Source organism: Balaenoptera ricei, chromosome 1 (genome assembly GCF_028023285.1).
Source record: "Balaenoptera ricei isolate mBalRic1 chromosome 1, mBalRic1.hap2, whole genome shotgun sequence".
Classification (NCBI taxonomy): domain Eukaryota; kingdom Metazoa; phylum Chordata; class Mammalia; order Artiodactyla; family Balaenopteridae; genus Balaenoptera; species Balaenoptera ricei.
In genome coordinates this window covers 157,406,196-157,424,536 of record NC_082639.1, presented here as the reverse complement: position 1 = coordinate 157,424,536, position 18,341 = coordinate 157,406,196, and the positions used below count along the sequence as shown (strand labels likewise).

General features: G+C 34.2%; 1 protein-coding gene across 8 annotated transcripts in view; it reads left to right on the top strand.

Moving 5' to 3' along the window:
• Window positions 1–17,723, top strand: part of CD55 (CD55 molecule (Cromer blood group)) — a 62,042-nt gene extending 44,319 nt beyond the window's left edge. For 5 of the 8 annotated variants that reach the window (XM_059939176.1, XM_059939168.1, XM_059939186.1 and 2 more), the window contains 3 exons: window positions 355–543; window positions 4,557–5,393; window positions 8,916–9,169. In XM_059939176.1, the coding sequence (XP_059795159.1) occupies window positions 355–543; window positions 4,557–5,393; window positions 8,916–9,169 (1,280 nt within the window). Of the gene's footprint in view, window positions 1–354; window positions 544–4,556; window positions 5,394–8,915; window positions 9,932–17,236 lie in introns of those variants that run through there. The other 3 variants (XM_059939197.1, XM_059939206.1, XM_059939215.1) reach the window with 3 other exon arrangements.
• The last annotated feature ends 618 nt before the right edge of the window (window positions 17,724–18,341 follow it).

Below are 18,341 nucleotides of genomic sequence, written 5' to 3'. Positions count from 1 at the left end.
AAAGTCTAATCCTGACATTTAAAATCTTTTGCTCTATCCAAAATTCCTGTTTCCCAAGCTTGCCACTTACATTCCCAACTCCTTTCATTTGGCATCGTTTCTCCTTGGAATGAAAAGCAGAGCCCTCTTCTCTGCTCTAAGAAGAAGGGTACATCTTAGGTTTAAACTCAAGACCATTTACTCCCTAAATGGAAATCTCTGCCTTGCTTTCATCTCACCTCTGAATTGAAATGTTTAATTTAGAAGAATAAGTTTTTTCTGTAAATAAAATCTTTAACAAATTTTAGTCTTACTTGTTTATAAAAATACTTTGCCAGTTTAATTAATTTAAAATATGTTGGGATTTTTTTAAAGAAATTTTATGTCCAGAACCACCAGAAGTTGACCATGGAATGATTGAAGAGAAACAAAACAGTTATGCATATAGACACTCTGTAACATATAAATGTATGAAAGGCTTCACCCTGCATGGAGAGAGCTCTATCTATTGTACTGTAAAAGATGACCAAGGAGAGTGGAGTGGCCCCCCACCTGAATGCAAAGGTAATCAGTTTGCAGAGTTATATTTCTGATTTATTCTTGCCCTTAGGTCTATATATGGGCATCTGAGAATCTATGAACTCCCTGAGAAATGAATGTAAAATGTTATACATATGCGTATTTGCATTCTTCTGGGGGATACAGTTTTTCATCAGACTCTACAAGGGGTCTATGACTTCCAAAAAGGACGAACCACTGATGTGGAGAACATATGGTAACATATAAATAAATAAATATACACATGACCTTTATGAATATGTATATACACACACACACACACATACACATTATATGTCTCATGTTTTTAGTGAATTAGCTTAAATTTGCTGTTTCTTACCATGTTACTTTCAGTAAGTTAATATAGATATCTCTTTGTTTATACAAAGAGTGTATAAAGTGGTTTATTTTATTTAATTGGGAGAGAATCTTAGATTGAACTAAGGGATCTAGATAATGATTATATATGTGTGACAACGCAGAGAAACTCTTGCCTACCTGTTGACTTCATTGAATTATATTATATTTGTTTTCTGCCTCCAGAATTTCTGTCTTATTGAGAATGCTCTCTTCTTCATCTTTCTAGACCTCTTCTTCCCTCAGTGCTTTTTGATACTTAGGCTGTACTCTCAGAATCTTTAGAACTGCTTTTTAAGTATATTTTTGAAGAGATATTTAGAAGATCAATGAAGCTGGGTTATAACATTGCACAGGACCAGGAGGTGGCATTTATTTAAGCAGTGTCATATTTGAATGCCAATATAATTCAAGCAAATACTACTTTTATAATTATACTTGAATTCTATTAACATGAATTTTTAAATACTATTGCTTATTAATAATAGTTTTTTCATATAAATGGTATACATAAATATAGTGAAGTAATATTAAAACCATGTCGATGATTGTATAAAATGAGAAGTAAAAGTCTCCTCCAGTCCTACTCTCAGAAGTAGCCACTGTTTACAAATTTTTGTGTTTTATTCTAGAAAATAAATATACATACACATATTTCTTTTTTTAAACCATATTCATTGTATGGATATATTATTTATTTAACCAGTCTCCTATTGAAGGGAATTTAGTTTCTGTTCTAGTTTTTTAAAAAATTATTTTACAAAAGGTGCTACAGTAAATATTATTGTATATCTGTTCATTGTACATGTGTGCAAGTACATTTTTTACAATAAATTCCTTGCAGTGTAATTACTGTATATCAAAGGTATATGCAACTAAACTTTTGAAACATTAACAATATTGTTTCCAAAGAAACTGTACCAACCCAATTTACTGTCCCACCAATACTGTATCCTTGTTCTCTGCACCATTAATGAAAATGGTTATTATGATATGAAGATGTGATAGTATAAGTGGTGAAAATTTCATTTAATTGAGAGTAAATTTTGATATTTTAAAATTTAGCCATTTGATCCACTTCATGTTTACTTTCCCCTGTTTTATTAAATCATCAGTTATTTAGAGCTTACAGCTCTATGGTAATGCCCAAGGAAGTCATGGCAGGCCAGTGCTCCCATGACAATAACTACAAAACCTGGGTAGATTTTTTTTTTTAAATCATATTTTAAAGGCATAGGTTGTTCCCTCAGGGGAACAACTAGGGCTGAATGAACTAAAATTCCTGGGGGTAGGGAGTGAAGGCAAACCATTCTGAGGCCCATCTGGGCTGAGGATCCATCTTGACCCAGATAAAAGACCATTGCCAGGAAAGAGAGACTCTAGCAAAGCTTTCAATAGTTGTGGTGAGCTAGGATAATGCACTGGAAATTGGAAGTCCTCAAATGCTGACCCAGTTTTTCCCAAGAGCCATTTGCTGATTTCTGGGAGTGCAGGTGAGACTGGGGAGCTAGACCCCAAGCTTATGGTATTTGGACAACAAACCCATCACAGGAAGAGGCTTGTATCAAGCATACAGCCAGTGTCCTCCTTACGACATTTAAGCTCATTTTGAAGCTGTGTGGGGAAGGAGGCTACGTTGCTGGACTGGGGCACTGCTGAAGGACAGACTTGGCTCTCCTGCAGTCTCTCAGGGCTGAGGAAACAAAGATCCACCAGGCTGTCAAATCAAAAACCCAGAAGGTCCACTTCCAAGGAGCAGAGACAAGAGCAGAAGTAGACTGAGTCTTACAGAATCAGTCCCTCATAGGCTGAGTCCCTCATAGGCTGAGGATGTGATCACTTCAAACCAATCTGCCTATCAGAAAAGGAGACCCTCCCTTTGGTGGATCATATCATCTGAATTGTATGGCATATAATAAAAAATTATTAGATATGGAAAGAAGCAAGAAATTATAACCAAATTAGGAGAAATGAAAATCAAATAAAAAAGATCTGGATAATTGAGTCAGCAGACAAGGACTTTAAAATAAGTGATTAATATATTTAAGATGCTAATGGAAAAGATAAATAGAGAACTTCAACAGAGAATTGGAATCTATAAAAATAGTGTAAAATAGACATTCTGCAATGGGAAAATATAATATCTAAAATTAAGAGCGCAATAGATAGGTTTAACAGTGATTTGGATGTAGCAGGAGACAGTATTGGGAACTGAAAGAAAGGTTAATTAAAACTGGAGAACAGGGGCTTCCCTGGTGGCGCAGCGGTTGAGAATCTGCCTGCCAATGCAGGGGACACGGGTTCGAGCCCTGGTCTGGGAAGATCCCACATGCCACGGAGCAACTGGGCCCGTGAGCCACAATTGCTGAGCCTGCGCGTCTGGAGCCTCTGCTCCGCAGCAAGAGAGGCCGCGATGGTGAGAGGCCCGCGCACCGCGATGAAGAGAGGCCCCCGCTTGCCACAACTAGAGAAAGCCCTCGCACAGAAACGAAGACCCAATACAGCAAAAATAAATAAATAAATTAATTAAAAAAAAAAAAAACAAACTGGAGAACAAAGAGAAAAATGAATGTAAAATATAGATCAAATTTAAGAGACATTTGAGACATGTTAAACTCTTCTAACATATGATAAAAAAAGAGGGGAGAGAGAGAGAGAGGGAGGGAAAAAGAAGAAATACTCTAAGAGATAATGACTGAGAATTTTCCCAAACTGATGAAATACATCAACCAACAGATTCCAAAAGCTCTCAAGACTCTAAGCAGAATAAAACCAAAACCACTTCCAGGCACCTCATAGCAAAACTTTGGCAACTTAAAGCAATGATAAAAGCACTAAGAGACATTGTTTTCAATTCTCGTTTTACAAATGAGAAAACAAGCTTAGAGAAGTTGACAACAGTCTCTAGTATGTGGTCAGACAGGCTTAGGCACTGCTCACTACTGCCTTATGATGGAGATTGCATAAGCAACCCAAAGTCAAACAGGCACTGAAGACCTAAAATTTTAATGTTAGATTTGTGACTCTCAGAATAGGATCTTCACAGAATTTTCACTTCAGATATTTATTATCTCACCTAAAATCCAAAGAGGAACTAAACTAACCTATGTAAAGTTGGTAACCAACACAAGAGGAGAAAAAGGGCGTTATTTTTTTCTAATTGAATTTATTGCTTTAAAAAAGAAGTGAAACAAAACAAGTTCCCAAGGTCACTAACATGTCCTGAAAGCTTTGGAAAAAGTAACTATGTTGTGATTATCTTTGTTGGTTCAAGGTAGCATCCTGCCGTTCTTTGGTCTTGGCATGAGGGAAAGAAGACAATTTATGAGAAAAAGTATCTTTATTTGGGTTGTGTCACAGAATGAGATCACTGCCAACTCTGACTTTGGTTTCCTTCTTCACATAGAAAACAGTTTTAAGAACCTCAACACTACTTGGGTGTAAATTCACTTTAGTTGCCTAAAGGTATAATTTATTTCAAAGCAAAGACAATATAGCATTTCAGTTCTTTGGGAAATACATGAGAATACTTGGTTTCCTAAAAATCATATTTAGTTGTCTGTGGGGAAAGAGAAGAGTCATAGAGCAAACAATTGGTTCCTAAATTTTAACTTGGACAGCATTATTTAGCTAATTTTTTAAATAACATTTTTCCTCCACAGAAACTTTTCAAATTTACAAAGTCACACCAGCAGTTCAGAAACCCACCAGAGTACATGTTCCAGCTACAAAGTTCCCACCAACTCCTCAGAAACCCAGCACTGTAAATGTTTCAGGTACAGAAGCCCCACCAACTCCTCAGAAACCCACCACTGTAAATGTTTCAGCTACAGAAGCCCCACCAACTCCTCAGAAACCCACCACTGTAAATGTTTCAGCTACAGAAGCCCCACCAACTCCTCAGAAACTCATCAAAATAAATTCTTCAGCTACAAAGTCCCCAATAGTTTCTCAGAAACCTACCACTGTAAATGTTTCAGCTACAGAAGCCCCACCAACTCCTCAGAAACCCACCACCATAAATGTTTCAGCTACAGAAGCCCCACCAACTCCTCAGAAACTCATCAAAATAAATTCTTCAGCTACAAAGTCCCCACTAGTTTCTCAGAAACCCACCACTGTAAATGTTCCAGCTACAGAAGTCTCATCAGCTCCTCAGAAACCTTCCACAGCAAATGATTCAGCCACAACAGCCCCAAATTCCCCCATATCAAACACTGTCTCTACAGCAGCTCAGAATCCCATCATGGCAAATGCTTCTGCATCACAGGCCACACCAACAACCCAAAGATTCACCATGGCAAAATCTTCACTTACACAGAATCTTAGAGCAACACAAAAGTCCACTGCTCTACATACCCCAGTGACCAAGAGTCTCCATGCAACACAAAGATTGACCTCTGCTCATGTTACAGCAACAAGGAGTCCAGCTGTTCCCAGGGCAACAACACGTTTTCATGCAACAAGCCCACCTAAAGGAGGAGGAAGCTCTCCTTCAGGTCAGTTGACTACTCTGTTCAGGTTTCCAAGTATGGATTTTATGTGCTATGGTGGAAATTTCAAATTGATTGGGATTATAAGATTATATAGTCTCTGGTTTATTGTAGGCAGAGTTTCTTCATACTGATGTTCTGACTTTCTTCAGAGGCAGACTTGGATTGTGCTAGGGCACACCTTTAAGAAAGAAACAGTTTGCAGTAATATAGAAAAATGTTGTGGCTCCATAAAAGCAATGCTAAATTAAGGTCGGTGAAGAAATTCTGTTTTTTATGTTAGCTTTAGGGAGTCACTGAATTCCTCAAGACCCCTCAAAGAACCAAATAGTATAATCCTTAAGGTTTATTTCTGGGTCTGATTCATTGACAGAGACCCATCCCTCAAGCATGCTAAAGGAACTCTCCAGATTCCCTAGAGTTGCTAATTTGGTAAAGCACCTTAATAGTGTCTTCTAAGTAATTAAAAACAGAGTTCTTTGAAATAGTTCATATTAACTCTTTAAATGACAGTTTTCATGAAAGCAGAGTAAAATATGCTGTAGATTTCAGAAAAACCTGTTGAGTGAATGAAACCCCTCTTACTAATTAATGCTGTTTCAGACCACCTGGATGTCTTCTTGTTTTATAACTTGCTTAATGTATATCTATATTAATAGACATTCTTGTTCTCTAATAGAGATATGTGCTTTTTGTTTGTTTGTTTGTTTAGTTTTTTGGAAAATCTCAATAGGACTGAGCCAAGAGATAATTTTTTGAATTATTTTAATTTTTCATTGATGTCAACACACAGAAAACTGTGTAAAATATACATATAAGGCTTAATAACTTTTCTAAAGCAAATACTGGTATAACCACCACATATGTCAAGAAATAGAGCATCGGCAGCCCCTCACTTTCCAGATGCCCTGTCGATTCTGAACTCTATTCTCTGACTTCTCCAACCAGTGAGACTGTGGCTTTCTGCTCCCTGCACCAAGTGGCCTAGGGATTTCCCCCTGCTGCATCCATGCAAATCTCACTCCCTGCAGCTTACCCCCTGCCTGAGCTCTTTAGCTTTGATTAGTTTCTGTCTGAGTTACTTTGCTCTTCCATGCCTTCAAATCATTGTTATTGTTGTTTTTTTAATATTTTGTCCAGATTTCATAATTGCCATGCTCAAGTTCATTTGGCTATTACCCAGAATCTTTAAGAACTTAAAACATTACAGGTATTATTGTTGAAATTTCCTTTGTATGTTTCTTTTTTCCTTTAGGTAAAAGGCCAAATACCCACAAATACACAAACTCTCACTCCATTGAGTTCCCTTCTTTAAAAGGGGAACTTCAATTCCTGCCTTCTTTCTTAAAAAAATTTTTATTGAAGAATAGTTGATTTACAATGTTGTGTTAATTTCTTCTGTACAGCAAAGTGACTCAGTTTTATATATATATATGCATATATATATCTTTTTCATATTCTTTTCCATTATGGTTTGTCACAGAACCTGCCTGCTTTTGATCACTCTTCAGTGGCATCAGATAGTTGTGTTTTTTAGAATCGTGTTTTATACATTATGACCATACTTTCATAATGATTTCATACATTTAATAATGGTTATCTTGAGGCCTATTTTGCCATTACCTGAATATTCTTAGGAACTTAAACATTACAGATCTTACTGTTAAAGTTTCCTTGCACATTTCCCTGCTCCCATTTCTCTTGCTCTAAGGCAATCACTGCAAGCTTCCTCTCTGTGTTTTTATTCTTATGCTACATGTATGTCACCATAAGTAGTATATATTATTGTTTTTTTAAAATTTTTATTTTATATTGGAGTATAGTTGATTTACAGTGTTGTGTTAGTTTCAGGTGCAAAGTGCTTCAGTTATATACATACATATATCTATTCTTTTTCAGATTCCTTTCCCATATAGGTTATTATAGAGTACTGAGTAGAGTTCCCTGTGCTATACAGTAGGTCCTTGTTGATTATCTATTTTATATATAGTAGTGTGTATATGTTAATCTCAACTTCCTAATTTATCCCTCCCCCCAAACCTTTCCCCTTTGGTAACCATAAGTTTTATGTTCTAAGTCTGTGAGTTTGTTTCTGTTTTGTAAATAAGTTCATTTGTATCATTTTTTTAGATTCCACATGTAAGTGATATCATGCGATAGTTCTCTTTCTCTGTCTGATTTACTTCACTCAGTATGAGAATCTCTAGGTCCAGCCATATTGCTGCAAATGGCATTATTTCATTCTTTTTTATGGCTGAGTAATATTCCATTATATATATGTACCACATCTTCTTTATCCATCCATCTTTTGATGGACCTTTAGGTTGCTTCCATGTCTTGGCTGCAAATAGTGCTGCAGTGAACATTGGGGTGCATGTATCTTTTCGAATTAGAGTTTTCATCTTTTCTGGATCTATACCCAGGATTGCTGGATCATATGGTAACTCTGTTTTTAGTTTTTTAAGGAACCTCCATACTGTTCTCCAGAGTGGCTGTACCAATTTACATTCCCACCAACAGTGTAGAAGGGTTCCCTTTTCTCCACACCCTCTCCAGCATTTATCGTTTGTAGATTTTTTGATGATGGCCATTCTGACTGGTGTGAGGTAATACCTCATTGTGCAAGTTTCCTCTCTGTTTTTGTTCTTATGCTACATGTACGTCACCATAAGTAGTACATATTATTGTTTTGTATATTTTTTATAATTTAAACAGTATGTCATATATTTCATTACTTAACTTGACTTCTTGCACTCAGCATTGCTTTTGTGGCTTATATTGATATACTTAGATTCAGTTCATTAATTTTAACACATACGTGGTTACTGACTTCTTAAAATTTTATGGCATCTCTGGGCCTAAAAGTTTTAGGTTGAATACATCCAATTTTTAATAGGGCAAGGCAAAGAGAAACAAGTTTCACTTTATATTAATTTGTTATAGAGCTAACTTTGTAATATTTTTTTCTGCAAGAGTACAAGATAATTTAACAAATTTAACCTAAACCTGAGTCAATTATTATGATAAAAATGCAAACAAATATTTGGGATCAAATTTCTCTCATATACAATTAATTTACCCTTTAAATATTATTTACTTTTTTTGCTCTTATTGAAAAAATAATAGTAGCTACTACTTACTGAGTGTGTTCCATAGTGTCATGTACCATGCACCTTCCATTTGTTAGTATTAATCCTTACAATAACCTTGACTTGCCATCAAGTCATACAACCAAATTTACATGGTGTTTGTTTCAGTATTCAATAACTCTTTATCGTATTTTATGTTTATTGTGTTGACTCTGTTTAATAGAGATAGCACTGCTTTATATGTTACTTGATTAAGTTAATAATGTATAATTGTTTTCATCAATTTATTTAAAATTATTTCTTTTAGTTATGAAAATCTGAGTTACTTTTGAACTTTCAAGTACAGTTGTTGATAAATTTATATATTTGTTAAATTGCTAGCAAATCAATGCTTTAAAATATTTTTATTTTTGTAATTCTTTCCCTTTTTTTTCTTTAGTTGCTAGCATCATTGCATCGGGTAAGTGTGGCTCTCTGGCAGTTAACAGAACTTGTCCTCGCTTTCGGACGTGTTATCTATGTTCCTGGAAAATTATATTGTCTTTTAAGTGTCTTAGGAATACTATTAAAATACAGTGTTTATGGGTGCCAAAGAGAAAACAGGTAAATGCATTTTATCGATGTGTTTTGTACTACCATCAGGTACTTGGTATGTTCCTAAGTATTCCCCACCATGTTCTTGTTCCAAGGTAATTTTAGGACAACTTCAAATCATTTGGCCAATTGATCAAGTATTATTGCGTGCCTGTTGTCTCAATACATCTCATTCTAGCGGCTAAAGAACCACAAGAGGAGAGAGTTATCAATACAGTTTCTATCCTCAAGTATTTTATAATTAATCATAAACTACTCCTTGACCATTTCTAGATGTCTGTCTTATCCCAAGTAAAACAAAGGGTCTTACCTTTGGTTATATCCTCTTTATTTTCCCTTCCCTGTCAATGGTTTAAAGTTATCTTTAAAAAGTATTCTGTTGCTATAGGCATGAGGCCAAAAACATACCTGTGTTGCAGCATTTGGTCTAGTCCTTGGTTTTCTAGCATTTGGTCTAGTCCTTTTCTTGTTCGTAAATAAATTATTTGATGTTATGCATTAACAAGAAGATTAATAAACTCCTAAAGAAGATGGTAAAAGAAATGTTTGTTAAGAAGCAATACAGATAAATAGGCATATATTGATAAGTAATGTCTAATGGAAAATATAAAAAAGTGAATTTTTTGATCTATGTGTTAATAAGCTGAAGTCTCCTATCTTATGCATGCATGAATTAGCCAAGGGACTATAAAACTGAAAGCAGGTACTTGTTTTATTATTTTCATTGTTATTTGTTATAGTTTTTATATTTTAAATGAACCTCTTTTAAGCTAAAAGATTTATCTTGAAAGATTCCAACAGTTGGAATTCACTTTGTTCATTCTATATTTTAAACAAAAATAAATGTATTCTAAATGAAAATCTCATGATTTAATGATTTGATGACATTTTTAATATATGAGCTTAAAAATTTAATAGGTCAGCTTTTTCTTACAAGCTCAGTGACATTCAATGAAGGTTTGAGGTGCTTATTATTTTCTCTGAAATTCTTTAAGTGTATACTGTGTGTTTTCCCAGAAACCTTCCCTTAGGGTTAGGTTTAATTCCAACATGTGCTCAAAAATAAAGAGGAACTCCTTCCCTCTTAGACATATGACAATATTTTTCTTTAGGATCCTATACTTGTAAAATATAAACCTGAAAATTATTGATATTTTTACTTCTTAAATGTATTCTGTGAATGAGGTCACTTTTCTCATTTTAAAGATAAACTCTATTGCAAGGAAATTGCTTTTATTGATTACACTGCAGTGCACATGAATGATACAAATGATATTAGAACTTTGCAAGTATTTAATATTTTTCCTATTTAATTCTGCTGAGAAGTAGAGACTGACGGCTCTTCCCAGAACTTTCTTATCTGCTATGTCAGTGAAGCCTGCATTTTGATTTTTAAAGCTATTCTCTGCTGGCTCTGTATCAGTGTTTTTCAAAAAAATTTTTTTTCATTATTACCCTCTCCCCCTCAAGGAGCTTTTAAGGCATTTTTTCTTAATCATCCCTATGAAATATTAATACTACAGATGTAATATAAATCTATTTATGTACTGTATGCACATCTGTACTTTATACATAAAAAAGTGAGATTTTTTTTTCCCCTCTAGGGATGATAGCAACCCCATTGAGAATACATGCTCTATATAGTTTTGGGGTTTTTGTTTTTGTTTTTGTCAACAGTGTCATATAAAAGAAAGACTTGTGCTTTGGAGTCAGTCAGACCTTGGTTTCAATCCTCTTTTGGATTTTTTTTTTTTCATTTAGTAATAATTCAACCCAAGTGATTTACTTAATCTCTCTGACTCCCAATTTTCTCATTTATGAGATGGTGATAATGATTCCTATTTAAAGTCTTGGAAGCTTAATGAGATAACGGATGTGAAAACTACTAGCATAGTGCTAAAAATTGAATAAATCCTAGCTCTAAGAATTCATTTTTATTTTATCACTATTTTCCTAAGATGGATTTCTGATAATTTTATCATTCTCTCTGGCCACACCAAAGAATAAGAACAGTCCTTTATTAGAGCAATATTTGTGTGTTTGGTGTGTGACAAGGACTGTACTGAAATATGCCTATGTATTATTTCATTTACTTCTCACAACAATCCTATAATGTAGCTATGTCCCACTTTTTAGCTGAGAGAACTGTGGCTTTGCAAGATTCTTAACTTGCTCAAGGTCACACGGCTATTAGGCTCTTAAATAGACGCAGATGACTAGCTTCTTCAGCACTAAGTACTTGAAAGGATAGAAAAATTCTTCTCCTAGAGCTGCACAACTCAAATTTGACAGTTAAGATAGTCCTGATTCTTTACAAGTATTGCTTTTTTCCCCTCCATTGCTGAAATCCTATACTGTGACATTCATAAATCCCTTGTGAGAAATAATAAGTCAATTGGAGGAATATTAAAGAAAAAAATTAGAGAATGCTCAGTGAAATATCTAAAATACTCTTTCTTTTAAATATCACATGCTTATTGACATATTTTTATGTTAAATAGGATTATAAGGAAGAACAAAACCTATTCATAGCTTTCTTAGTTTTTCATAGTATATAGACTGTATTTCCACTTTATGAGATGTATAAGTGAGACCTTTCGAAATGACTGGATGAATCCACATTTCTTCAGAAAAGGAGACAAGCCTCATTTGATAATACCAGATCTTGTAGTTAGGTTCTGACTTGGGTTGTTTGGGAATGGAGATGATACTCTATATATTAATGTAATACCCATCTAATACAAATTTTGTTTGAGTAATCTCAGGTATTTTTATTGAGAATATTGTGAACAGTTAAAATCATGCCGTGAACCAGGGGTTAGGTTAGAAATAAGTTTTCTCTGGTGATAAACTGTTTGTCTTATTCATTTTCAGTCTCAGTTTTCTAATCTGCGAAAAGAATATCATGCAATGCAATTTAATAAATATTTACTGAACACTCTTTACTATTTACAAGTACCATGCCAGTTATTGGAGATAATGAGATAATAGGTGACAAACTGCCTTGCATTGTTTTAAGTACTGGGTAAATATGATTCTACATAATGGGGAACATTACTAAACTACTCCTTTCACTCCTTTTGCATTTTCTAAAATTATGTAATTTTCCTACCTATGATCTCTTCAATGAATAATTAAGGACATTGGAATCATAATCATAATTTCATTTATAATTTTATATATATTTTATAGTTTTCATGTAGCTCAAGTTGTGCCAATCTTAAATTAACACTGATTCACCTTTGGGTGAATGTTAAGGTCACTGCCTTTATACTTTAAAGTTTTCTTTGTTTCTAATTTGCAAAATAATACTCTCATTAATTATTAATTATTGCAGAATCATTTATTTAGAATTATATTTCTCAATTTCTGTAGTTTGCACTGGTTTTCTGTTAAAACATCAACCTCCACACACTTTCTTCCTGAATCACTTATATGGACTGATAAGTGTTCTAAGAATATTCCTAACTTATGTCATCCAGACATTCTGGATCACTTTAAAATTTTCTATTTTCATTTATCATTCAAACTGAAAATGGGATTTTTCTGCATCATTTGAAAATGGTAGGATTAATGGGAAGTGGTGAAAGGAAAAGAAACCCCAAATTTTTGAGGAGCCGTGATTTATTTTATGAGTACAGTCTTTTCAAACTAATGCTATGGTGCTAAGGGATCAATTAAAGAAATTGATTGGGTAAAATAGTGTAAAACCTTTGGTGGAAACAGCTGTTTTTAAAATTATGTATCGACATGGCCATTCAGTTGTGCGACATCTGTAGTATTTTGCTGATTTGGAACCAGATACACTTGTTAGTCATATTACCTTCAGTTGCTTTTCTAGTGTCATCTATAATTTTCTTTGTAGTACAGATCAAAAGAGTAGAGTTCAAGGATTTGGAGGGTGGAGTGGGGAGGTAAAGGGAGACCCAAGGTGGTGAGGGGAAAGGGCAATGGGTGGTTTTAAGAAGAAAGTTTATGTGTAAAAGTCAAGGTATAAAAGTTTTTTGCTGTTATTCAACTTATTTAACCAATTATTTTCTGTTGCTCAACTCAAAATAGTGCATTTAATCTTGAAAGTAAATATTAGTTTTCCTAAAAGAAATTTTATCTGCAACAGACTAAACACTGAAAAGCATTTCGATAGGCAAAGTATGTTTTACTCTCGGTGCTCAGATGATGATACCTTTCCTATGATGGAGAAATACCTACATCTCTGTTACCTTTATGAACTAAGTAAATGGCCTTCCCATTAACCACATATGGACGCTTCACCTTTCTGAGGCTCAATTTAATTATCTACAAAATGAGCGTGAACTCCAAGATGCCTTCTAGTGCTGAAATTATATAATACAGTCATCATATTTAAATCAATGATCAAATCATTTAAAATTAAGCATGGTGGGATTGAAACACTTTAGAATTCTCTCAAACCTGTCAAATTTTATTTGAGCATTGTGATAATTCATTCTAAATATTTCATCTTTCCTTGAAAGAAAACAGGATAAATAACATGCAGTTTTTACTGTCAGACTTGTGACATAAGCAAGCAAGCAAAATATAATTCATGTCTCCTATTTTTTCTTTAACTTGCCTCATAATCAATATGTTTGTCACTGTGAACTACTGTATATATAATTGTTCATGTTTCTATATTAACTGTCTTATCAAATTCTTTCCCCCTCAAGGATGTGTTGCTGGTACTATAATAATTGGTACCATAATTCTAGTCAAAATTTTCTGGGGCAGTGGAAAATCAGGGTGAGCAGAAATTCTGATGATTTTAAAAAATTTATTCTTAGCTTCTTTCCAGTAAAACTTGACACTATGCCAGTAGATAACTTTCTTAGCTTAATTGCATTTTTTTGATATGCTGTCTCTTTATTCCTTTTGTCTATGATTACTATCCTGGATGAACAGACTTTTTGTCTTAAAAAATTTTTAGATTTCTCATTATATACGAGGACATTGATTTGAAAGCCAAAGTCTCATTGCAATCTATTAATCAACTCACCTTTTTCTCTACTCAGTACAATTTATGAGAGTACCTGTGTGTTGTACAGAAGTGAAAAAATTTAGAAAGAGAAACTCTAACATATTGTTAAATTGCCTGTGACTAGGCCTATTAATAAATTGCATTTATTAACAGATGACAGTCTAGCCAAAATCAGCCCAGTGGTTAAGAGGGCAGGCTCTGGAACCTGACTGCTTGATTCCAATTCCGGGTCTACTATTTAAATGCCATGTGACTGTGAGCAGCTTAACCTCTCTATGCCTCAATTTTCTCGTTTGTAAAAATGGGGGAAATATAGTACCTACTTCATGGGATTGTAGTATCTATTTCATGGGATCAAATGAATTGCCATCTGTAAAGAGGTTAGAACCTTACTTGGCACATGGTAAGCACTCAGGTGATAAAACAACAACACACAGAAAAAAAAATCAGTATTTGAAACATCTGATCTGCATTGAATTTAAATGTGTTAAGTATAAAGTCATGATTGGCTCTGATGTATCCTGTAGACAGAGTATTATTTAAATTGAGTCTCTTCTGTTTTGTAGATTTTGTTGCTCAGAAAACTAATTGTGGAGTTCATATAAACTTGAATTCTTTCTGAAGTGCCCTAATACCTATTTTTTCATTACTTAATTAAGAACAACTATATTTTAATGCTGTCACTAAATTGCCTATTTAAATTCTTTGGATGATGTGAGGTATCTACTATTTACCCTCCATGGCTCTTTCCCGTCTCTTTAAATTAACAATATTATTTAAGCCTATTATAACCTAAAGTATGTAAACGTTCTTTAAATCACTAAATGGTTCAGTCTTTTACTAAAAATATTTGACCATTAGGTCCTGGGTTGTTTTTTTTTTTTAATAGCTTTTACAGATATTTGTTTACTGCCAATAAAATATTCTAGATGCTATAAGAGCAAATGTAGTAAAATATAACTTTCTCTTCAGATTTTTCAGAAACTTTTAAAGAATGTGGTTTAGAGCCCAGCATAAATGAACAGAATTCTAAGTCATATAAAGTGAGTTAAGTTGGTACAGAAGTCTCAGCAAAACTACTCTGGAAAAAAGAATAAACCACCAATCTTCTCTACTTCCTTACATTTGGTCCAGCTCTCCTTTTGAATTGGAGCATTATTAATTTACTTCTAAAACCATTGCTCTGGGGCTTGGTAGATGAGGGGGGTGGAATGTGATGAGTTGGCTCCCTCTTGGCTCTCTCTTGGCTATCATTAGTTTCTTTAGATACTTTGGTAAAATAATAGACCATCATATTTTTAATAGAATGAAAAGTGCTGAAATGTAGAAGGAAGGAATATTTGTTTTATATTTTATTGGGGTTTTGCAGTAAACCTAATCTATTTCTGAATCAGAGGAAATTCATGCAAACCTCTAAGAAAGAATTTGCCTTTTTTAATGTGCACTTAAAAACACTCCACTTGCCTTATTTTGGAAGTATAAGATGTTGAGGGTAAGAGCTAACTTTATACATTCCTGGTTATTCTCTCAATTTCATACTGATTTTTTTTTTTTTTTTTTTTTTTTTTAAAGGTAAACACTACCACTTTAGCACTTTTCTTTTTTATAGCTACTTTATTTATTTATTTTATTTTATTTTTGGCTGTGTTGGGTCTTCGGTTCATGCGAGGGCTTTCTCCAGTTGAGGCAAATGGGGGCCACTCTTCAACGCGGTGCGGGGACCGCTCTTCATCGCGGTGCGCGGGCCTCTCACTATCGCGGCCCCCCCCGTCGCGGGGCACAGGCTCCAGACGCGCAGGCTCAGCAGCCGTGGCCCACGGGCCCAGCTGCTCCGCGGCATGCGGGATCCTCCCAGACCAGGGCTCGAACCCGCGCCCCCCGCATTAGCAGGCAGACTCTCAACCACTGCACCACCAGGGAAGCCCTTTCATACTGATTTAATTAAAATTTGATCTTAATGAGACAGGAGAAAAAGTTAATGCATGTGAAGGTGTAATGTACCTTCACCTGGTGATCCTTTGTGTTTGCCTATCAAAGGATTTATTTACGTCTTTTAGAAGTGTTGGATATATATGGTAAATTTTAGTTTATGAAAAGAATGTGATTGTAAGCAAATGCTGATACTGCTTTTTGAGTGAACTTAAACTTTTATAATTCAATCAGTATTTTCCTTCTCTACTATTCAGCTCTTACTACACACATGAGAACAGCAAAGCACTTAATGTTAAGTTTCATAATTTAACTGTGACTGGTGATGCTACGGAAGTAAGACCTTCTAGTAATTTACAACAGGTATATGGTTCAATAAAATCAATTTCTGTATCTTGGAAAATGTCCATTAACACAATTAGCTTGATATCTATCTGTGACTATTAAAGGACAATAGAGGCTTAAACCTCTGTTATTGTCAGAATTGTTTTTCTTTGTTGAACGAGTGACTAACACATTGAATCTTTCATTAATATGACATGTCTTCAGTCTTCCACTCTTCAGCAGTATACTCATTATCTCATCCTGTGCTTTGTACTCAGTTTATTGAAATGATTGGATGCTCACAATGCTACAAATATCTGGAAAAAACAAAAGGTTGATACATTAGGGCTTACAAATAGGAATGCCTTCATTGTGACTACTTGCATCATGAGATGATTGGCCCATATTGTATTTGCTTCTCCGTCTTGCTTGGTGACTTTTAAAGTTTCCAGTGTTTAAGAAATATTAAATCTATTTTAACCTGTCTTTTCTAAGTCAAGTTTACAGATCTTATCTGTTTTACGTTGTTAGGCAAAATTATCACACAAAACTAACTTAATATGTATGTACCCGTGAAACCTTCTAGGTGTCTTCTTTTGATTAAACTTTCTTCTATTCCAGGGAGTTTTCACTGACTTTTAATCTGAAAGTATCTTAGTTGAATCCAGCTTGGCCACTTAATCTCAAGAAACTAAAAACTTAAGTGTCATGTTTTAGTTGGTATTGCTATAGCTACCGAACTCTATACTGTGCTGGCCAAGGTTGTCCATACTCTATAACTTACGAATTTTGCATTTGTTTTGCACCCCAAATTAACCAACTAATTCTTTTTCATGGTTTATCACATAGTAACTAAAAAATTAATGTTTGTCACCAGTAAATACAATTATTTTGACTTAAACTTTTTTTTTAACTTTCAGGACATATATGTATGACATTGACAGTTTTGCTTATGATGCTAGTAACCATTGGCTAACTGAGCCAAAGAAGAGTTGAGAAGAAAGTGCACATGAGTACACAGAATATTTCTAGTTTTGTAGAACTTTCTGGTGGAGTGGACACAGTATATGTGGTAGTGTTCTTCGTTTTGCGTGTTATCTTGTCTTTAAGATGCATAAGAATGTCCACGAAGCAAGGAAAAACGAATCTGTCCTGGAATCACGTTCTCAGCACTCCTAAGACTCTTGAAAATAGAAGAACTCACAAGATAGAGAGTGATTACTTTCATAAAAGTGTGGGAAAGTGGAGAGATTTGTTGATACTTAGAATGTGAGCAAGAAGAAAAGGAAAAAAAGTGAATTTTTTTTCACCAAATGTGTAATGTTATTTTTACTTACAAAGGACACAACAAATTAAAAACATTAATTGGATATTGAAAACAAATAAACCACTCTCTTCTAAGGAAAATTGCCCAAGAGTGATGAAACATTATAAAATAATCCTTCCTGACAAAAAGGCATTTTCATCTTTTCTTTTTCCATTAAAATGAGTCTGAATCAGTTGGCAAAATTTTTTAAAGGAAAAGCATGCCGATCACCCAAGAATGTTGAGTTTCTTGGGTTATTTGGTGACAAAGGAGGAATACAGAATGAAGGAATAATTCTTCCTTTGTCATACAAGCACAGATAGTGAATTAGCTCCTTATTTGTCAGATAGATCAGCTATAATTTTGTTCTTAAGACAATTAAAAAAAAAAAAAAAACAGCCCCATGAAAGGGTGAAAGGTGTCTTTATTGACTTAATGTCTTTAAAGGTCTCCAGATATAATATTAATATAAGAAAAGATTCTATATTTCTGAAGTGAGATATTCATATTCAAATTGTAAATCTTATTCTTTTGTAATATTAAACTTAATTTATATTTATTTAGATTTTACATGTATACCAAAAAAGTTCAAGAAGATACGTAAAGAAAAATTTGTTTTCCCTAAATAGAAATAATTGATCACATTTTTGTCTCAGGTAGTATTTGACATTTATTTTCTTAAATGTAAATAATTTACTTATAAATAAGAGAGTCCCTTC